The sequence below is a fragment of the Clarias gariepinus genome, chromosome 21, assembly GCF_024256425.1.
Source record: "Clarias gariepinus isolate MV-2021 ecotype Netherlands chromosome 21, CGAR_prim_01v2, whole genome shotgun sequence".
Taxonomy (NCBI): domain Eukaryota; kingdom Metazoa; phylum Chordata; class Actinopteri; order Siluriformes; family Clariidae; genus Clarias; species Clarias gariepinus.
The window spans coordinates 7,812,960-7,832,321 of NC_071120.1; the positions used below are offsets into that span (position 1 = coordinate 7,812,960).

At 40.7% G+C, this 19,362-nt stretch overlaps 1 protein-coding gene across 1 annotated transcript in view; it reads right to left on the reverse strand.

Moving 5' to 3' along the window:
- Positions 1-6,144: 6,144 nt before the first annotated feature.
- The window catches only part of tacr1a (tachykinin receptor 1a), a 37,450-nt gene continuing 24,232 nt past the window's right edge, over positions 6,145-19,362 (reverse strand). The window contains exons 3-5 of the mRNA XM_053481656.1: positions 16,361-16,511; positions 15,516-15,712; positions 6,145-14,340 (exon numbers count right to left, since the gene is read on the reverse strand). Of these exons, the coding sequence (XP_053337631.1) occupies positions 14,082-14,340; positions 15,516-15,712; positions 16,361-16,511 (607 nt within the window). The 3' untranslated portion in view covers positions 6,145-14,081. The remainder of the gene's footprint in view (positions 14,341-15,515; positions 15,713-16,360; positions 16,512-19,362) is intronic.

A 19,362-nucleotide genomic window follows, 5' to 3' on the forward strand; every position in this document is an offset into this window, starting at 1 on the left:
AGTATACAGTATGTTTTGCTGATTTACATTATATTATATTATATTATATTATATTATATTATATTATATTATATTATATTATATTATATTATATTATATTATATTATATCATTCATGGCGGCACTTAGTGGTGGTTAGCACTGTCGCCTTGCACCTCCAGGCTCTGGGTTCAATTCCTGCCTCAAGGTCTGTGTGTGTGGAGTTTGCATGTTCTCCCTGTGCTTGGTGGGTTTCCTCCAGGTACTCTGGTTTTCTCCCACAGACTGGGAGACTATGTCAATGTTGACTGAAGGTTCTACCATGGACTTAAAATGGGTGGTCACCACTGGGCTCCACATTGCCTAGTTGGACTACAGAGGTTCCTGGATGGATGGATAATGGATATTATATCATATTATATTGTATTATATTATACTATATTATATTATCACATAACTAGGAAATTGCCAGTTATACTGCAATTTGAAAATATTAGCAATATTGTTCCAAGTGGGTTCCATTACAATTATTTCCCATTCAATATATAAAGCTCAAAGACAAACTTTACCCACATCGCACTCTGTTATTTTGGACCCAATTTTTGAATGCTTCTTTTGTAGATAAAACATCGCTGCTGAAGAAAAGAAAATCCCAGCTGTACAAAAATGATTCCAGTTAATCCTGTATAACTGTTCCTGTCCCAGCTAGTTATATGGATTCTGCTCCATTTTCTGAGGTTCTACAAAGGTTCTTTAAAATCATATTGGGTGAAAAAGACTAGCTTCTTAAAAGCCCAGCCTTCCTTTTCTGATATGAAAATGCTGTTTTGAGGTTCTACTTGAATGAAGTATATGACTTTTATGACACTGACTTTTATGACATGAACCATATGACATTATGAGTACAAGAACTCTTGAAGAACCTTTCCCTTTAGGAGTGTTTATTGACACAGATCCATAACAAATACTCTTTGGTTGTGCTCCAGTAATCTGTTAGGTGCTCTCCAGTTTCGAAGAATGTATGGCAAATGACACTGGTGCTAGCCAACAATGATCTTGTCCTAGTTTCAGATAATCTTACACTTCAGCCTGTGTTGTACCATTTTAAACAAAGTGTTTGCCTTTCACATGGAAACATCACTTAAACAAAGTTTTATTTTCAAGAATCCTTAATTATGCAGGAAAAACCCTTCTTTTTTTTTTTATAAGAGAGTACTATACTATACTTTAGATCCGGTTCTCTGGCAAGTACCTTTAGGAGAATGAGCTGAATCCTAAAACAGTGTGTTTCCATTTCAAAGTGTGTTCTAAGTAAAAACTACCTCTTGGGAAATCCTTTATTTTCTACACATCAGAATGATCCATACAAACAGCTCATGAATGAAAAGCCCTTAAGGAATCATTTTCCTCCCACACATGGATAAACTTCCTGAATAGGAGATGAACCCCAAATGATCTGTAGAAGAAGTCTTTATTTAAGAAGAATATACAGCCAGAAGCAGGAGCTTTAGTTTCTGCTCTTTGGTTTGTCTATAAAAAAGCAGAACATGTCATTAAATAAAACAACCTTATGGAAGAATCCATCCCAGTATAGGGATTATATCAGCATTAAGGAGCCTAAGAACCTTCAACTATTCTTGAAAAATGCTTCTTCTTAAAGCGGTTTATGGATACGACCATGTTCTTTAGATCAATAAAGAAAAAAAAAAATTATTGTTCTTGTTACTGCCTCAGGTTCCAATACATCAGAGGATTTTGAACATGAAGCTGTTGGGCTGAATATCAACATATTCTTTATGCCCTGCGGGTTCCTCAGGGACAAAATATCAGCAAGAAAAAGGTTCCTCCCTGCCTGAGATGAACAAAAGAGGCTCAGAAACAATGTTAGGAAGGTGTTTTGTCTACTTTAATATTTACGTCTCTTAATTTAGTTTAGATTGTGGAGATTTTTTTCCCTCCTTATTTAAACTCTGACCGCGTCCCCGGCCGCCCCGAACGTTCTGAATAATCAGGCCATGACTTCATGAAGCGCAGATGGTCCGGTTCTCTCCTGAGCAGTTGTTGTCTTGGAGACAGATTTGTTCTCATGCCTTTGACTTATTCTTAGCTGTAAAGATAAACTAATTAAATGAAGGTGAAAGCTTTAATTATGGTCAATTAAAACATAACCCTCTCTATGATCAGCCTTCGAAGACTTTAATTCTCAGCAGTTCTTGAATTTTTTGATGCGTGAATTAGAGCAGGGTCTCAGGGAGATGTTCCTTGCAAAATTGAATTGAATTGAGTTAAATCGATATGGTTAGCTCAGCTCAAAGGTTAAGGTGCTGGACTGCTGATCAGGAGGGGGTTTAAGTCCCAGCGCTACTGAGCTGCCACTGCTGGTCTCTTAAGCAAGGGTTTCCTCTGGGTACTCTGGTTTCCTCCCACAGTCCAAAGATATGCAGATTAGGTTAACTGGCATTTCCAAAGTGCTCATGTGTGTGTGAGTGTGTGTGTGTGTGTATGTGTTTATGCTTGTGCTGGGAGATGGATTGAAACGCATCCAGGGTTCACCAAACCAGGCCTCTGTACAGTATAATCAGTATGACTGAGTGAATTGATGGAATTAGTTAAATAAATCAACATGTTTTGGCCAAAGTAGAGCTTTAATGACTACAAAACTAATCACTGTCTTCTTTTAAATTGATTTGTCTCCGAACAATAAAAGGAGTCTACAGTGTACTTTCGTAAGTCACTCTGTATAAGAGCGTCTGCCAAATGCCTAAATGTAAATGTCAGCCGAAGAGGTGTGTTTAGACTTTTCCATGCCAAATGAACATGTCTGTGGTCATGGAGATCGATTTAAAATGGAGATGGAATGAAGTCACCTCCAAGCTCATGATGCTACTGGCACTTGGATCCAAGACTAAAATAATTATAGCACTTAATCTGAGCCATTTTTTCTCATCTGTGTCCCAGCTGTTTTATGACGGAGGATCATGGAACAGTTCCAGATTGGGAGATCACCAGCAGCCGCAGCAGAGCCGCCTTGTTGAGAGCCGAACAGTCCTCTATTCGTTATTCCTGTGTCAACAAGAGCCAGTTTCATCTGTCATGTCCAGTGTGATGGCTGCAGGCAGAAGCCATCACCTTGTTCTAATTTAATCAAGTGCTTGCTCAGAGAGAGAGGGAGAGAGAGAGAGAGAGAGAGAGAGAGTGGTGTCTTTAGCCTCATCCTGTTCTCCACAGCAGGTGAAGAAAGATAATCAGCGTCTGTCCAAGTGCTCCTGGTGTTAGGAGAACATTAGGTTCAGAAGTTCAGTGAGTTTGTCCACTTGTAAGTCCATTTCTGGAATTGACATGGCCGAGGGACATGTAGCTGTTGTCTCCGACAGCTAAAGACCACAGAAAGAAAGTGCTGACAAAGTGAGATGGAAAATGGGAACTGAATGGAGAGATAAAAGGTGAAAAGGATATTGTGGCTAAAGAGAGAGAGTGAGCGAGCAAAATGGATAGAAAGGGAAAAAGGGATGATAAAGGTAACATGAACTGAAAGTGAAGAGAGATCTGGAAGCTGAAGTGAAAGATGGAGGAAGAGAACAGGAGAAAAACAAATGGAGAAAGAGAAAAATGGATGGTGAGGGGAAAGGGGCGGATAGAGACAGAGTGATGGAAAAGAGCGAAAGAGCATCAACAGAAAAGATGAAGGTGGATTGAAGAGGTGAGAGCAAGAAGAGGACAAAGAGAGTGAATGAAACAAAGAAAAGACAAAAAAAAGACAGAGACACAGAGTAAAAGTGGGATAAATGGAGGGAATGAGGTGGAAAGAGGGATGGACAAAGTAAAACCTAGAGAAAGCATGAGTGGGATAGAGGATGAGAAATATGTTATAGAGAAAACAAGCAAAGGATGGATGGAGAAGGAAAGAGAAAACGGCAGATGCCAAGAGGAGGAGAAAAATAGAAAGGCAGGGAAAAGAGGTAGTAGAGAAAGAAACGTAAAGAAGTTGGGTTACAGAATTAAATTTCAGGTTAACAACATGGTAAAGACAAGTATATGGGCTGGTACGGAGAGCAAAAGAACTATAAATTGAGTGTAAATAAACAAGAAGGAGAGAGAGTATAAAGGAGACAGGAATAGAATAAATGGGATGGGTGGAGAAAAAGTAGATAAAGGAAAGGGGATGGATAGGGAGAGTTATTTAAAAAAGAGAAAAATAAATCGATGCTCAAAAAGCAAGAGATGAATGAATGGGGCGGTACGTTTTGTGGACAAAGATGATAGAAAAGATAAAGGGGTGAGTTAACAGGGAATGTATAAAAGGAAAACAGCATGCAAGAAAAAGAGAGTGAAAGAAGAGAGGAAGTGTGAAAAAGGGAAAGGCGGGAAGGCACAAATAAAAGGAAGAAAAATGATGGGAGAGAGAGATCGAAATGCATGAGAGAGAGAGAGAGAGATGAGGGAAATTTGAGGATGACAGAACATAAGAAAGAAAATACATGATGGCGTGAGGAAGAGAAGAAAAAGAAAGGATGAAAAAAGAATAATGTGGAAGGACGAAAGATAAGGAAATGAGAAAGACTAAAAAAGATGACAGATGGATAAAAAAAGAGGAAGAAAAGACAGAGAAGGAAATGAGAATGATGGAGACGAGACAATTTTTTTTTTTTTTAATATTTCGTAAAAAAAGGGAAAAGAGTTAAGGAAATACATGTGTCTTGTTTTTAATTTTTTGGCTGACTCATTCTATGCAAGGCATAAGTCCCGCCCCCGCTGGCATAATCTCAACATTATTGGCTGTTGCATAAATCAGTGCACTATAGAATGCCGTCACTCGAACGGAGCACAATTACTCTATAATAACGTGTATGAACAGACTGAATATAATGATGGCAATTTTTGTTTATATTTGAACCCAAACCAGGCTTTTTCCTGAGGTAGAAATTATTTTATCACTGTTTTAACCTTCAGTCGATCAGTGCAACCTGTAATGCGTTATTGTTAAAACAACCCAGTGCCGCTATTCTCTGTCCTACAGCACTGGACTCCCTCTTTATGCTGTCCATTCGGATGTTACATGAATTTAAATAGTTTCCCGAAAAAAAACAAGTCTACTGTCTCCAGTATTAACGAGAAAAACAGGTATGACTTGCTGTCAGTCAAACCCCCAAACCCTCCTCATCTTTAGTTTAGCAGAGCAGTCCTATTATTCTTCATTTGGCGAGGAATAGAGAAGGTAAATAAGCCTAAGTGGCCCGAGCTGCTGCGGGATCCCAGCCAATCCGTCCTTCCTAACTCGCCTTCCTCGCTGAGGCATCCATCAGTTGTTTTTTTTCCTCGCATTTAACGGACTCCTGGCTGTTTGTCAAGTCGAAGCTATTCATTTGGGTCTCTTTTCCTGCCAGAACTCAATTGACGTGAATGAAATTGATTCTCTGGCCCTTCTTCCCTTCTCACCTCCTCATAATTCATGAGTTTACTGTGCAAGGGATCGAGTCAGTCAGAATAGTTTTAGCTTTTGCTGCTTACTGAGACTGGACTCATGACTTAAAGCTCGCACTGAGATGATGTCTTAGGCACGATCTTGTCTATATATTTATATAAGCTGAACAGGGATTGGTTGCTGTCAGTAGGTATAGACTGAGCAACGGTGTGGTGCGAATGATAGCACTGCCACCAATTAGTGATCCTGAGCTCATTATAATGCCCTTCCTGATTCCATGTGGTTTTTCCTGTCTATATGATGACTTTCACTTGCCCCTTGCACTTGCATGGCCCCCATGTGACCTCATCCAGGAAGCATTCTCATCCTCACGTCCGGTGTTCCTGGTGGCCTCTAGATCCATTAAACCCCTGACCAGGATAAAGCATTTTATGAAAATTTAATTAATCCTCCCACCACGGACGTCTACTAATAAGCACGGAGCGGTAGGGTGGCTTTAAATAATTGTCTTGCTTTGTGCCTCCTGGGTCTTTTGTAAAATGACTTATAAATAGACAGATTCATCATAAATTGAAAATACTGTAAGTGAAAGTAATTCCAGACCAGTTCTCACCAAAATCTCTTGGAGCAAAAAAGGTTTTTTATTATCGACATTTATTGATTTAGATAAAACCTCAAGGGTGCGCTTCAGGTAAATAATTCTGGTTTAAAGGCTTCGGCTGACAAAGTGGGAACTCCCGCAGAAGGGCACCAGGGGGATGAGATGATGTTCGCTGAGACTGTATAATGAAAAATTGATGCCTGTCAGATCTGAGCCCAATTTCGAAAAGCAGCAGATGATTGAGATGAGATGCGGAGAAACGTCTCCATTCAAACAAAGAACAATTTTGATCTGATACTAATTAGATTTCACGCTTTCTTCCTTTTAGGTTTTCAATGCATGACGTTACTGTGCTTAATCAACCTGAAAGTTTAGCCATTTTATTAAAGGTACTTTTCTTAAACTGAATGTCATCAACCAGACACTTGCAGAAATGCATAATTAATTCAGGACAAGAGTTTTCTACAAAAGCAGGGAAAAAAAGAGACAGAAATATAAGCAGTCATAATTGTATCAATATGTAACCAATAAGCTTTAACAAATTGCAAAGGGCAGATAAAATCATATACAAGTTAATACATCAATTTAGCATAATATAACCGATTAATGATATTGAAAACTAATTTCCACAATTATCGCATCTCAGCAAGAATGAACCTTAATGTTGGATGATGGTTATAATATAGCTGCAAAGACGTCGCGATAACGTTCACAATCGAGACAATGTTGTATTTAAAAGGTTAGAATGACTTTGTTAAATTTACATTGAAATAAAATTGAATGAACGGCCTAAAGACAATTTATACCAACTATATATAAAGTACTCTCTTCTCAGAGCCTCGAGTTCAAATCCCACTTAGGACACTGGTTTGGTATAAATACTGTTTTAAAGTAATTCTTGCGATAATGTGTTAAAATAATTGAGTCAACGTTATACCAACATCATATACTCAACTTTGTTCAGATGGCAAATCATCAAATCGGTTCATTTGAACGTTTTAAAACAACGTAACACCAACGCTGTATGTAACACTGAAAATAAACGTCATTAAAATTTATTCAACAACCAAAAGCTCCCACTGAGATGCCATGTTCTACTCAAACTACAAGGTTAATGTGTTAAAGAAGCTACTTAACAAGCCACTTTCCAAATATATGAACACACATAGGCACACATATATGTATATATGTACATACTGTATATACAGGCTTTCCCAGAGTTACAAACATTCGAGTACATTTCTGCAGATACAAACAGATAAAATCTGGTATTTTTGTTTGCGCATGTGTGTGCAGGAGAAAGGCCTCACCGGTTTCATTAAATCAGTCCGGGAGCACAATGATAGAAAATGGCTGTCCTGTAAATCTGTCCTGATGGTGAATAATCCCAATTTCGGAATATTCTCTAGACAAAGTTCACAGTCCAATACATATAAAACAGCTCTTAGATAAAATGGCATCCGGGATTCCCCTAGAGATTTAAAAGCATTTCACATTTCATTGTGAGATTCATTTCCTACTCATGGTTACAGTTTTTGGTGGCATGATGGCAGTGTGGGGAAAGGTGATAAAGATTTAATCAAGTGGATTGGTATGCTTTACATTGTATATTTGTGTAAAAGGCGTATAAGACTCACTTTGTTGGACTTAAGAACAAATCCGATTTAGGAACATGCTCCCCGAAAAGAATTTGTGTGTAAGTCACTACCTGTATATACAGTACTGTATATTTACATTTACATTTAGGCATTTGGCAGACGCTCTTATCCAGAGCGACTTACAAAAAGTGCTTTAATGTTTACATATATGTGTGTATATGTGTGTATGCATGATATGGGGTCATTCTGCCCTTAAGCCCCCCTCCGAAAATTATATGGAATAGCTATACAATAAAATTCATCTCTTTTAATTACTTATTTAAAAATAAAAATTTGGGTGATGCCTCCATTATTTGTTTATCAAAATTAGCTTTATCCCACCAATACAAAAGTAAATAAGCAATACAATGAAAAAAAAAAGTGCATTCCTTTAATAATGAAAGCCTGTATTGGATCAGAACTTAAAATGAGTACATCACATACTCTGCAGTTTTATATCACAATATTATACAAACATCTCGGCTTATTAAACAAACGAAAAAATCTTTAGAATACATTTGGAATACAAAATTAACGAGGCAGTAACAAACCTTTTTGTGAAACACACTTGTACTGGTCACCCATATATATATATATATATATATATATATATACAGTATGTGTACAGAAGTCTAATATGTAATATCCGGACTGTGTGGTTGCTGCAGCAGGAAAGCAAATCAGAACAGCAAAACATTAGCTTCATCAGTTGCTTAATCATAAGCTTCATCGTTAATTAAAGAGTCTTAAACTGTATTATGTGTGAATGAGTGTATGAATGTTGACCAGCGTTCCCACCACACTCGCCATTACCGTCCACAGTCCCTAATTGGACTACAGAGGTTCCTAGATGGATGGAGTAGCTTTCGAATTAGTGCTTGTCTTTCTCACCGTACATACACATTAGATTATGACACTTGCGTGCAAAATGCAAAATCATTAAACAATCGACCACTGGTTGTTTGATTTGCACTATGTGCTCACCTTTGGACTAGCACTGTTCTTTGATTTAAATTAGCAACGCTAGCTCATTGCACTAGCTACACACAACCAGCAGGGGCACCAATAGTCTCTGCTAGTTCCTTCCAACTAATAAACAGGATTCCTTTCAGGTGTTTAAATGCTTCCAACATGAAGAAATAATTCTACAAAACAGTTGTTAAACACAACCGATGACCAAGTTGACAGATGGTTGCAGCTACTAACCCGAGGCTACGGTAAAACCATGGTACATAAGCGACAGAACTTATGCTTTATTTCTGTAGTTGTAAATGTGAACAAATCAGATCTCAGATCAGCTTTCAAGTTCCTTCCTAGTGCATTGGCACGGCATCAAAGCCCTGTCCTGACGCTGAGCTACAACCTCTGGACGCACGTGGCATGGAAACACACGTGTTCGCCATACACTCTCAAACACAGGTGCGCACATATTACGGAACAAGCTTCTATGCATACACACGAGAATATGAACACAATAGAACCTTTAAACAAAAGGATGACTCGTGGGTATTGTGCGGTTCCTCGGATTTTACAAAAAAAATCGCTTACACAGCGGAGCGTGAAATACGGCTGCCCTATCGTATTTTAGGATAGAGTTGTGAAGAGTGTGTATGTGTGTGTGCACGCGAATAGCACAGCTGTTGTTCTGTCCGCCGCGCTGTCGTCTCTTGGGTAATTACTCTTATTGGAGAGAGATGGAGCTGATGAGAACATCCACCCAGGCTCTCGCAGTGCGCTGTCCTTTAAACATACACACACACACACACACGTATGTTTGCAGTTCCCCTGCCAGCTTCACTTTAATGTGTTTATATTTGTTTTTACACTTAATTTTTCTCCTTGCTACTCTTCTTAAACATTTCATCTTGTCTAAGAGCAGCCCTAGAAGCGACTGTGCGTGTTTAATAGGTGTTTAGGTTTTTAAGGATCTGTATCACCGAGGCTCTAAAAAAGTAAGTCTGTGTCTGGAAGGTCTGGATGGTACTTTCTGGGTTAACACTGTTAGCCGTCTTCATCTTGATGTCTGGGATATTCTCACACAGCAAGAGGTTTAAGTGATTATAGCATGACTTTGGACCTTTCCATGCTAGCTGGATTTGTACCAGAGTGCTAGTCGGTTCAAGGTGGCACGGTGGGGTAGTGGTTAGCACTGTCGCCTTGCACCTTCAGGGTCCAGGTTTGATTCCCGGCCAGGCTTGAGTCATGTCTCTGTGTGCATGGAGTTTGGATTTTCTCCTCGTGCTTGGTGGGTTTCCTCTGGGTATTCCGGTTTCCTCCCACAATCCATAAATATACAGATTAGGCTAATTGGCGTTCCCAAACTGTCTAAAGTGTGTATTTGTGTGTGCCCTGTGATGGATTGGCACCCTGTCCAGGGTGTACCCCGCCTTGTTCCCTAAGCCTCCTTGGCTAGGCTCCAGGTCCCCGCAACCCTAAATACAGGATAAAGCGGTATAGAAGATGAATAAGTGGTAGTCGATTAAGTAGCGACAAATTTTATTACTTTATTAAATTAGACACAAAGCACTGTTCAAACAGCACATTTTAAAATGAAATTTTAAAAATCATGAAAAAGTTGTAAATGAAAAACTCTCAGACGGTTTGATGTTTCAGTGGGTTTGTTAGTCCGGTCAAGCGAAACCATGCTGGCACAATTATCCCCAGAACCAGATGATCTCAAAACCCTGAGACATTGTTGCGGGAATCGATGGATATTTTATTGTTGCCCCGTCTATCCTCAAGTCTGTGAGGCTTTTAACAGCTTTAACAGCTCTGCATTTTTCCAGTCAATATCATCCAAGCTGAGTTTTAGCCAGAATGATTTCACACTCGTGTGATCAATGGCTGATCTAAAACCAAGACCAACCAAAAATGAGGAGGAAGCTTTATTTTCCTCTAGAGCACCCTACGACACTGGAAAACCAGTCTAGCGATAACGTTTGTGCCATGTGTGTAGACGCTTCTTTTCTTTTTCCTCTTGGCGATTTGCGTTTGACTCCACAGTGAGGAGGTTGTGAGAGATTTCATATTAAACCCAAAGCTAGCGATTATTTCTTCACAGAAAATCTAAGAACAATGCCTGGCAGTCATCGTAAAGGCGCATGGTAAAACGTGACTAATTTGGAGAGACACAATTGCAGCAGGTGGCCTGAAATTTGGAAATGGCAAAACACCAGAAGAAGAAGGAGGAAAAAAAATCTCCCTGATAATTGAGCTTATTTAGGATTTGTGGTGTTTGGAGGAACTCTGGCGTGAACCTACTGTAGGACGCTCTTCGTTGCTGGTCAGCCGGTTATGATTATGATAGACAGGCAACACACGGTTCACGCACAGCAGAGGCGTTTTACAGCACGTCCACGGCTCTCAGCAGGTGCTGTGTTTAGACAAATGAGCTGTGATGAGAGTTTTATGTCCCGTAGAGCGCATACCGACAAGAGACTCTGCGTGCAATACGGCATCCCGACTTGGCATCAACGAGCTAGGCAAAATGTACCGTACATCCAACATCAATCTAGAATATTTGAGTTAAGGGGATATGTGAATTTGTACTGTGATATCTGGAAATGTTTATAACCAGGACAGGGATAAACACCATCTAGCTAAGGTGATGCAATCATATGAATATCAAATTCAGGAAGAAATGATACATTCTTGGACACGGAGATACTGTTGACACCCTGACGTTGATTAGTTGCCTGTAATCGCATCTACAGTATTATATTTTCCAACTATTTATATTTATATAAGTAGGACAGAAGAGAATCTGCAGAGGTTCTTGTCTAATTAAGTCTCAACAGGCTATTGGAAGGATTATGGTGAAAATGCTGAAACTTGCTTTGGCATCCCAGGACAGAATGTGTTTACAGACATTCAGACTGTTTGGGCTCTATTCTAGGACAAGGACAAGTCTGTATTGAAAAAATAAATAAATAAATTACACCACCTGGAGACCACACACTGCTTGTATACTTGTGTGATTATTCATATTCCTTGAACTTGTAGGTATTTTGTAGTGTTATAATCTGGAACAGTGGTATAGTGGTTAATGCTGACTCCTTCTTACACCTCCAGAGCTGGTGGTTCAATACTTGCCCGCATTTGTGTGTGTGTGTGTGTGTGTGTGTGTGGAGTTTGCACGCTTTTCCCTGTGTTTAGTGTCTTTCCTCCAAGACATGCAGTGTAGGCTAATTGCCATTTCCAATTGTGTGATTGTGTGTAATTGTGTGCAAGTGCATTGCAATGGGTGGCACCTCCACCTCGTGCCTTGAGATCTTGGTGATAAACACAGGATAAGCAGTATACAGATAATTGATAGACGTGGATGGATGAATGGATGGAACCTAGACCATTCCAGGAGCTGCATAATCTTCCTATTTAATTTCTGACAGTTCTCCATTAGTGATGAAATTCAACCAAATCTTGACTAGAGGACCAGGCCCCCGGGTGCTCTGTCCAAACTTCTCCACATCTCCTAAAATCGTCCTGAGCATTATTCACCATTCATTCTACCAGTACAGTTTGATCCCTTAAAACACTCCATGTCCTCTTCCTGCCTCGAAAACTGATACTACTGTCACATACCACACTGCATAATATGAAACAACAGGTGCGCTACCCCTCCTCCAAACCCATCCGTCCTCCTTTCTGTCTTTCAATGCCACCCAACAACAGCACCAGCAAATCCCTTCCACTCCTCCGCCTCCCCTGTCAGATTCGTGCACCATGTGTTGACGGGAGGCTAAAATTAAAACTCCAGGGCATGACTCCAGAGTTAATTTTGTGCGTGAACGCTTAAGCCGAGAACGGCCGAATGGTGGTGGGGAGGGGGACGCTGGCTGAGCGCTGAAAAGACAAGACCGATTAAGACAAACAATCGTTTCTATTACAATTCTTTTTCCGAAACGCAGTGACAAAGCCAAAGCCACATGGAATCAGAACTGCTAGAATTTCTAAACCAAAGAAACCCTTGATTACGTTTTGGCAGTGCAACCCTAAGCGTTATCAGAGATGAAGCTTTCCGGCCACATCTACAGTATAAATGCAACTGAATATGCATCTGTTGCCAAGTTCAGATATTATATTCAGGGCTTTTTAATCTACCCGTAAGTGACTGGCATGGATTCATCCCCCATACTGCCTGGTCTGATTCTGTATAATGCCAGAAGCTATTTTACTCCAAGATCTTTAAAGTTAGACTCCTAGTCAATGATTGCATATGGTCCAGGAAACTCTGGATCCCATTTGGACTTGAAATGTACTTCCTGCGGATTTCAAACCAAGCTGATCAGAGACACAGCAGCTTCCCCAATACCCTGATAAAAAGAAGAAACACATTCACAGAGACATACAGGCAGAGAGATTGTGTTTAGGCATTGTATATGATACACCAAAATCCACAATATTACATGCTAGTAAAATGTAAACGGTAATACACTGCAGCCGGTTCTCGTACTCTGCACCACAAAACGCTTCAGTGACGGTGTTCTCATCCCATCCCAAGGGCTCTGCTCACGTCCGGGGAGTGAAGCATGTGGTCAGTCATTTCATTGATAAAAGGGTGGCCAGAATGCAGCTTCAGACGAATTGAAAAAGCGAAGAAATAAAAACTACCCACACCGGATTATAGACACTGTGAATGCTTTGTGAGGCACTTACACAAACACAAACCATTTCCATGTTTCCATGGTGCGTCACGGAGAGTATAGGGTCATAGGCAGATAAATGCACCCATCAGTTTTTGGTACGGGATAAACGTATGGCTCGCTGAAAGTCAACCTTTTAACACATTTAGCTCAGCATGGATTTCAACATGTTTCTTTGCCATCTAGACCAATTCCGACTAACAGATCAAACAGAGTGTCTATTTACACTTAATTATCTAACACATACCGGTGACGATCGAGTCCTTCACGGGTTTGATCGTGTACCCCATCAGCGCCAGTCTGGGAACGCTCAGATTTGAAGAAGAAACGTCCCGTCTAAGCAGTAGCCCCAACCACTGAGATAAATGGATCCATGAACATTTTATAACTTGGAGCATTTCATTAACTTTCTCTGCTTTTGGCACTTCCCTTATAACAAGTGCTTCTGATACTCACTCAGAGTGCGTCATAATACATAAAACTGATATGATTCGTCTATTTCTTATGTAGGTGAATGGATCCATCAACACTGTACTGTCACTTCACAGCTTACTCCATTTCCTGGCTGCTATACATAGGATCTGGTCATAATTCTGAATCAACCTTGCTCATAACAGACACAATAGATTAAAAAAAGGAAAAAAAAGAAAAAAAAGACTGCTTAAAATGGTCTGTCAAAATGATTCTACAGAAAACAATTATACACGGATGACGTTTTGCAGAGGTCAGTAAATCCATGGTTTTTACTCGTTCCGTTACGACTGGTTCTTCGTTATGTTCCTCTGCTGATGGTAAGAGCTCCTAGGCAGGCAGGTTGTTGGCGCAGTAGAAGCTGGACGTCTCCGACACCGTCTTGGACATGCTGCGAGATGACGAGCCGTTGGACGCCAGCTCTAGAGATGGACTGTTGACGACCGGCACGGTAGGCTCCGCCCGGCTCGTCTTGTACAGACTTGTTTGTGTTTGCAGGTAACGCGTCGACTTGAGCTCCAGGCCTTCGTAGGAGTCGGCGTGAATACATGGGCACCAGCGGAATGCCTGCTTGAAGCCAGCACGGAATCTGCCGAATACACACACACACACACACACACACACAGGTTTAACCAGGTCTAAGAGATAGATGTGCCTGGTGGATTGTGGAAGTGAGGACAAAAGTACGACATCGAGCCACAAAGAGCGTTCGAGTGTGCAGAAAAATGAGCTTGATGAGTACAAATGCTAAACCCTCCACGAAGAGCAGAGAGAGAAAGCAGAGGAGAGGGAAAAAGAGTGCGAGAGAGAGAGCTCAAACTGCTTTCAGAAATAGTAATTTCCACTGTTGAACACATCCTTTCCTGTGCGTCTCTTCAGCATGCACGATGCACCTTTGCTGTTATTTCCCAAATGAGTATAAAATCATGAAGAGTCTGAGAAAAGTGCATATGAGATGAATTGAACTGGATTTCTTTGTTTCTCACCGGTTGGAAAATGCAAAGTGTCAAAGGTACAATACGACCTCTGGTCCTTTAACGCATTAGCAAAGATTAATTGAGCTGCTGAAAAAAATGCAACTCAATGTTTAGTGTTGGGGTGATGATACCACGTAACCATGGCGACCAGCAAGTTACTAAATATAGCTTGGCAGGTCGGACAATTAGCATGTGTCCCTAAAAGTGTTAGCGATGTCTTCCCTTTTTCGAACGTCACAGTTATTGTTAATACAGGTGGTCATTTACACGTGTAAAATTGTGGAAGCAGTCACTTCTAATCACTGCTTTCTTGGTGAAGATGATGAACGACTGAAAAGAATTTTCAACAGTTTCATTTGAACTTGAACCTATCATTTGGAACGTTCTTGAAACAGCAGCATAAAAGCATTCAGAAGGCCTTTAACAAGTCCGCGGACCTCAGTAACCATTCCCCTCTTCAAATAAACTGTAGGTGTGGTTTTGGGTTTGAATAGTTTGGAGGTAGGTAGGTTAATCCTAAACATTTCATTGCTATAATAACTAGAAAAACTTACTGATCAATATAATAACTTCAATAGCTTTGTAGAAGCTTGGACGTATCTGGTCTCCACTCTGAGAACCATAGCTCTAAGAGGACCCTTACAGGCTCTGGGTAAAACCTGAAAACGTTACAAAAACTGGTCTATAAGATGAAAACCACTATCAGTTATAGAATAAAAAATTTCAACTGCACGTAATTCTAAGCATAACTGACTTTATACACCCGTTATTATTTAAGTGCCATTACCTGTCGTTCAGGCAGCAGTAGATGATGGGGTTGTACATGGTGGAGCTCATGGCGAGCCACATGACAGCCAAGTAGACCTGCTGGATGAAGGGCTTCTCAAAGAGCAAAGGGAAGAACTGATGAAGGAGGAAGTAGACGTGGTACGGCAGCCAGCAAATGGCGAAGGTACACACGACCACGATCATCATCTTCACCACCTACACACGCACATCCACATGTGCAAAAAGAAAAGAGAAAGGGAGTCAGCTAGTCGGGGCAAGTGAGGGCTGAAAGTAGCGCTATATACAGAAGAATATCTGAGAAGAATATCTGAGGGTGTCAATGAAAGTCAAGAATGACAGATGAAGAAAAATGAGCAGGGGCTCCTGAGGAGAGGAAAGAAACACTCAAGTATGTGCATGTGTGTCTGAGATTGATATTGAAATGAAGAGCCATTTTGGTCGAATGGAAATCTCATATAGAATATTTCATGACTACCGTCCTTCCTGACCCTCATCCTCTCCTGAAACTGACTCTCACGAGTGGAGAGCTTTCATCATCCTGTGTTTATTCAAACGCTCAATCTTAAACATCAGAGATTTCAGAAACGGTTCCACATTTAGCCAAGGGAAAAAAATATATGGCATATGCATAAGAGGGAAAAAGAAATCAATGTTTATGAAAGTAATTGTTAAGACTTTTGTTTTGTCTGCATCATGTTGCTCGTCTTTATTAAAACAAAAAACAACCAAACATTTGCATCTTTTTTGACTTTTGATTATTTTAATCTGGAAAATGTTTGGATAATAACCTTGTGACCTCTTACCTAACACCATGTGTGTGTGTGTGTGTGAATGCAGGAGAACCTTGCGTTTAGCGGTAAGCTGCTCCTGGTAGCGACCCGAGGAATCTCCGGGAATCTCGCTGGCCCACAGGTTGAGCCCCACCACCAGGTAAGCACAACCCATCACCAACAGCGGCAGGAAGTAAATCAGAACAGCCACACAGACGTAATATCTGTCGGGAGGAAGAGACGGACAGGAGATGAAATCAACAGGAAAAGCAACAGGATCTCTCCGGTTGTTCTCAGGGTCTCACACTCGTTGTAATAGTGACATTAATAGTCAAAGCATCAGTGCTACTTTACATTCATATTAGTTTAGAAGTTCTACACAACCGGCTCTGTGAAAGTTTTATTACTTGATTCATTGATTAATTTTTTTACGATTTCCAGCACAGCGCCAGTGTCAGCACTTTATAACAGAGTTAGAGCTGAAACTTTCGGAAAATCTTTAAAGACTGAGAGAACACCAGTAAGATTAGTGAAAGGAAGGACAAGAACTACCTTGTCTCATCCATCCATATATGAACCTCTGTAGTCCAACTAGTGATTTTGGAGGATTTTTTTCTATTTATTCCCATTTTTACGACTGTGGTACGACCTCTGGTCAACACTCACACACACACTACAGGCAATTTTAATGCCAGTTATCCTAATCTGCCTGTCTTTGGACTGTTGGAAGAAACTGGAGAACCCAGAGGAAACCCCCCAAGCACGTGGAGAACATACAAACTCCATGCACACAGACCCCGAGACGGGAATCGAACCCGGAACCTGAAGGTGCAACGCGACCACATTAGTGCTAACCACTAAACCACAGTGCCACCACCTTGTCCATAATAGTTCTATAACAGTCAATGTAATTATTTGCTAATAAAATGGACGACATATTATAACCTCCATTATGTGAAGTTAAAGTTAAGTAAAGCTTTGGCATACTGTATCAAACTCACAACCATTTGGCTTTGGGTTGCTGATCAAAAGGTCACGGGTTCAAGCCGCAGCTCTGTCAGACTGCCACTGTTGAGCCCACGGCCCACGGCACACGGCTGACCCAGCGCTCTGACCCCGGCTTCCTAACAAGCTCGGATAAATAGAGGAAAGAGCTCTGCTGTGCTGTAAAGTACATGAGAAAAATAAGAGTTAAGTTTTTTAAAAACAATCAAACACCTGCCATCTTCACAAAAAACAAACAAACAAACTAACAAACAAACAAAAAAAACCCAGCCCTGGGGTAAGTGTTCCACTGCTGGAGGTAAAAATCAGAGCGTTACTTCCATAATCCCCGGCTAATCCGGGCTCCACGGTGGCACAGGTGGTGCCCGAGCAATCCCGAGCCTGCCCTCTTCTATCACTATAAAGACAGAGGCAGAGAATAAAAGTGGTTGGGCACAGAGGAGCTCGGCAGGACTACAGGATTAATCCATTCGCCCCGACTGGGCTCTTAGCAGCTGAGACCTTTCAGTCCGTTTCTCTACCAATTAACCACAATCAGAGAGAGAAAGAGCGAGTAAAAGATCGCCTGTGGAGTTAGACCACAAGCTGCTGATTAAAGCTGCTGCTGATAAAAAAAATGACTAAAACATTAAGCCATCGTCCTCCACCAGGCTCTGGCTACACACACACACACACACACACACACACATGTAAGCCCTATGATAGATTTATCATGTATCAGACAGACCGGTCAGTCAACCCGACGCGGCATTTCTTTCTCTCGCCGTTATGTAATCAAAGCTAATTGATGTCTTCCCTCTGGTCTGTAATTACTCTCCGAGGAAACGAGAACGCCATATGTCCTGACAAAGGCTCCATTCATCGCCCAAGGTGAGCAAAGCAACAGCAGCAGAAGTCATTTCCGAGACCGAGCTCCTCGGGTTACGCCGCGTCCATCCACTCCAAAGAAATGTCCCGATGAAAAAGAGTGTGGTGGACGGACATCAGATTTCCTGTCCTGGCTTTTTTAATTCCCAGCTCCTGGGTTCGCAGTCTAAACAGAAGTTGTTATTATAAGTTTAAAGAGCGAGACCGCGAGCTGAAAGGTGATCAGTTAGGAAAACGTCTCTGAAGCGGACAAAGTTAATCCGACCAATTTGCAAGGTTTCAGTAAGAGGACCAGACGTCTGGGAGATTTCCCCAGGTATTAAAAATGTCTATATTATTCTGCCGTCGGTTAGTCAAGACTGCGTGTCCATGAACTTCCACATTACCATAAAACACTTAAGTAAATATTTTTAATTAAAAAGGACAAACCAAGGCTTTCCAATTTTTTGGCAGCGCCAGCTTTTGTTAATCTTCGTATGCATGTGTGGAAAATCGTTTTCTTACAAGGAATAAATTCTTGAATTTAGCAAAACTATCTGCCAACAGTACAAGAAACTTTTGCTTAAACTTTAAGTAAGAGTCAGCTCAATAAATCAGCTTAATAAACGTATTCATCATTTTAGGAAAGAATAGATAAGGTGAACTGTATTTAAGATCTTTTCAATTGCTAAGATATCATTTCTGCAGTGCGCATTCAAGGCAGATTGTAATTGTAATACAGCCACGCCCGCAAAACTCTATAAAGCAAAACTGCAGCTCAGCCACTGCAGTGCCTTATCTATCACAGATACACATTATCTCTAACTCCTCTCACAAGGCACTATGACTGTTTCCCTCATAAAAGGTCTGGAGTCATTTGTATTCATTTGTGGATTTGTTTTGGAACGCGTTCTTTTAAGTGTGCAACTAAAATAAATAAGCAATAAACGTGCCAGCATGATATGTACAGTATATCAACTCAGGGACAAGTTTATGGATTTTTTAAAACTGGAACATATTGATGATTATTGCAAATTAATATTGAACTACATTTACAATCATTCAAGTCATTCAACTCTAGCTTAGGCGGCATGGTGGCTTATTTGTTTACACTGTCGCAGTGCAGCTCCAGGTTTGGGGGTTCGACTCTCACCACTGCTTTGTGTGCTTAGAGTTTGGACGTTCTTCCTCACACAGTTCAAAGACCTGCGCTGTAGACTGACT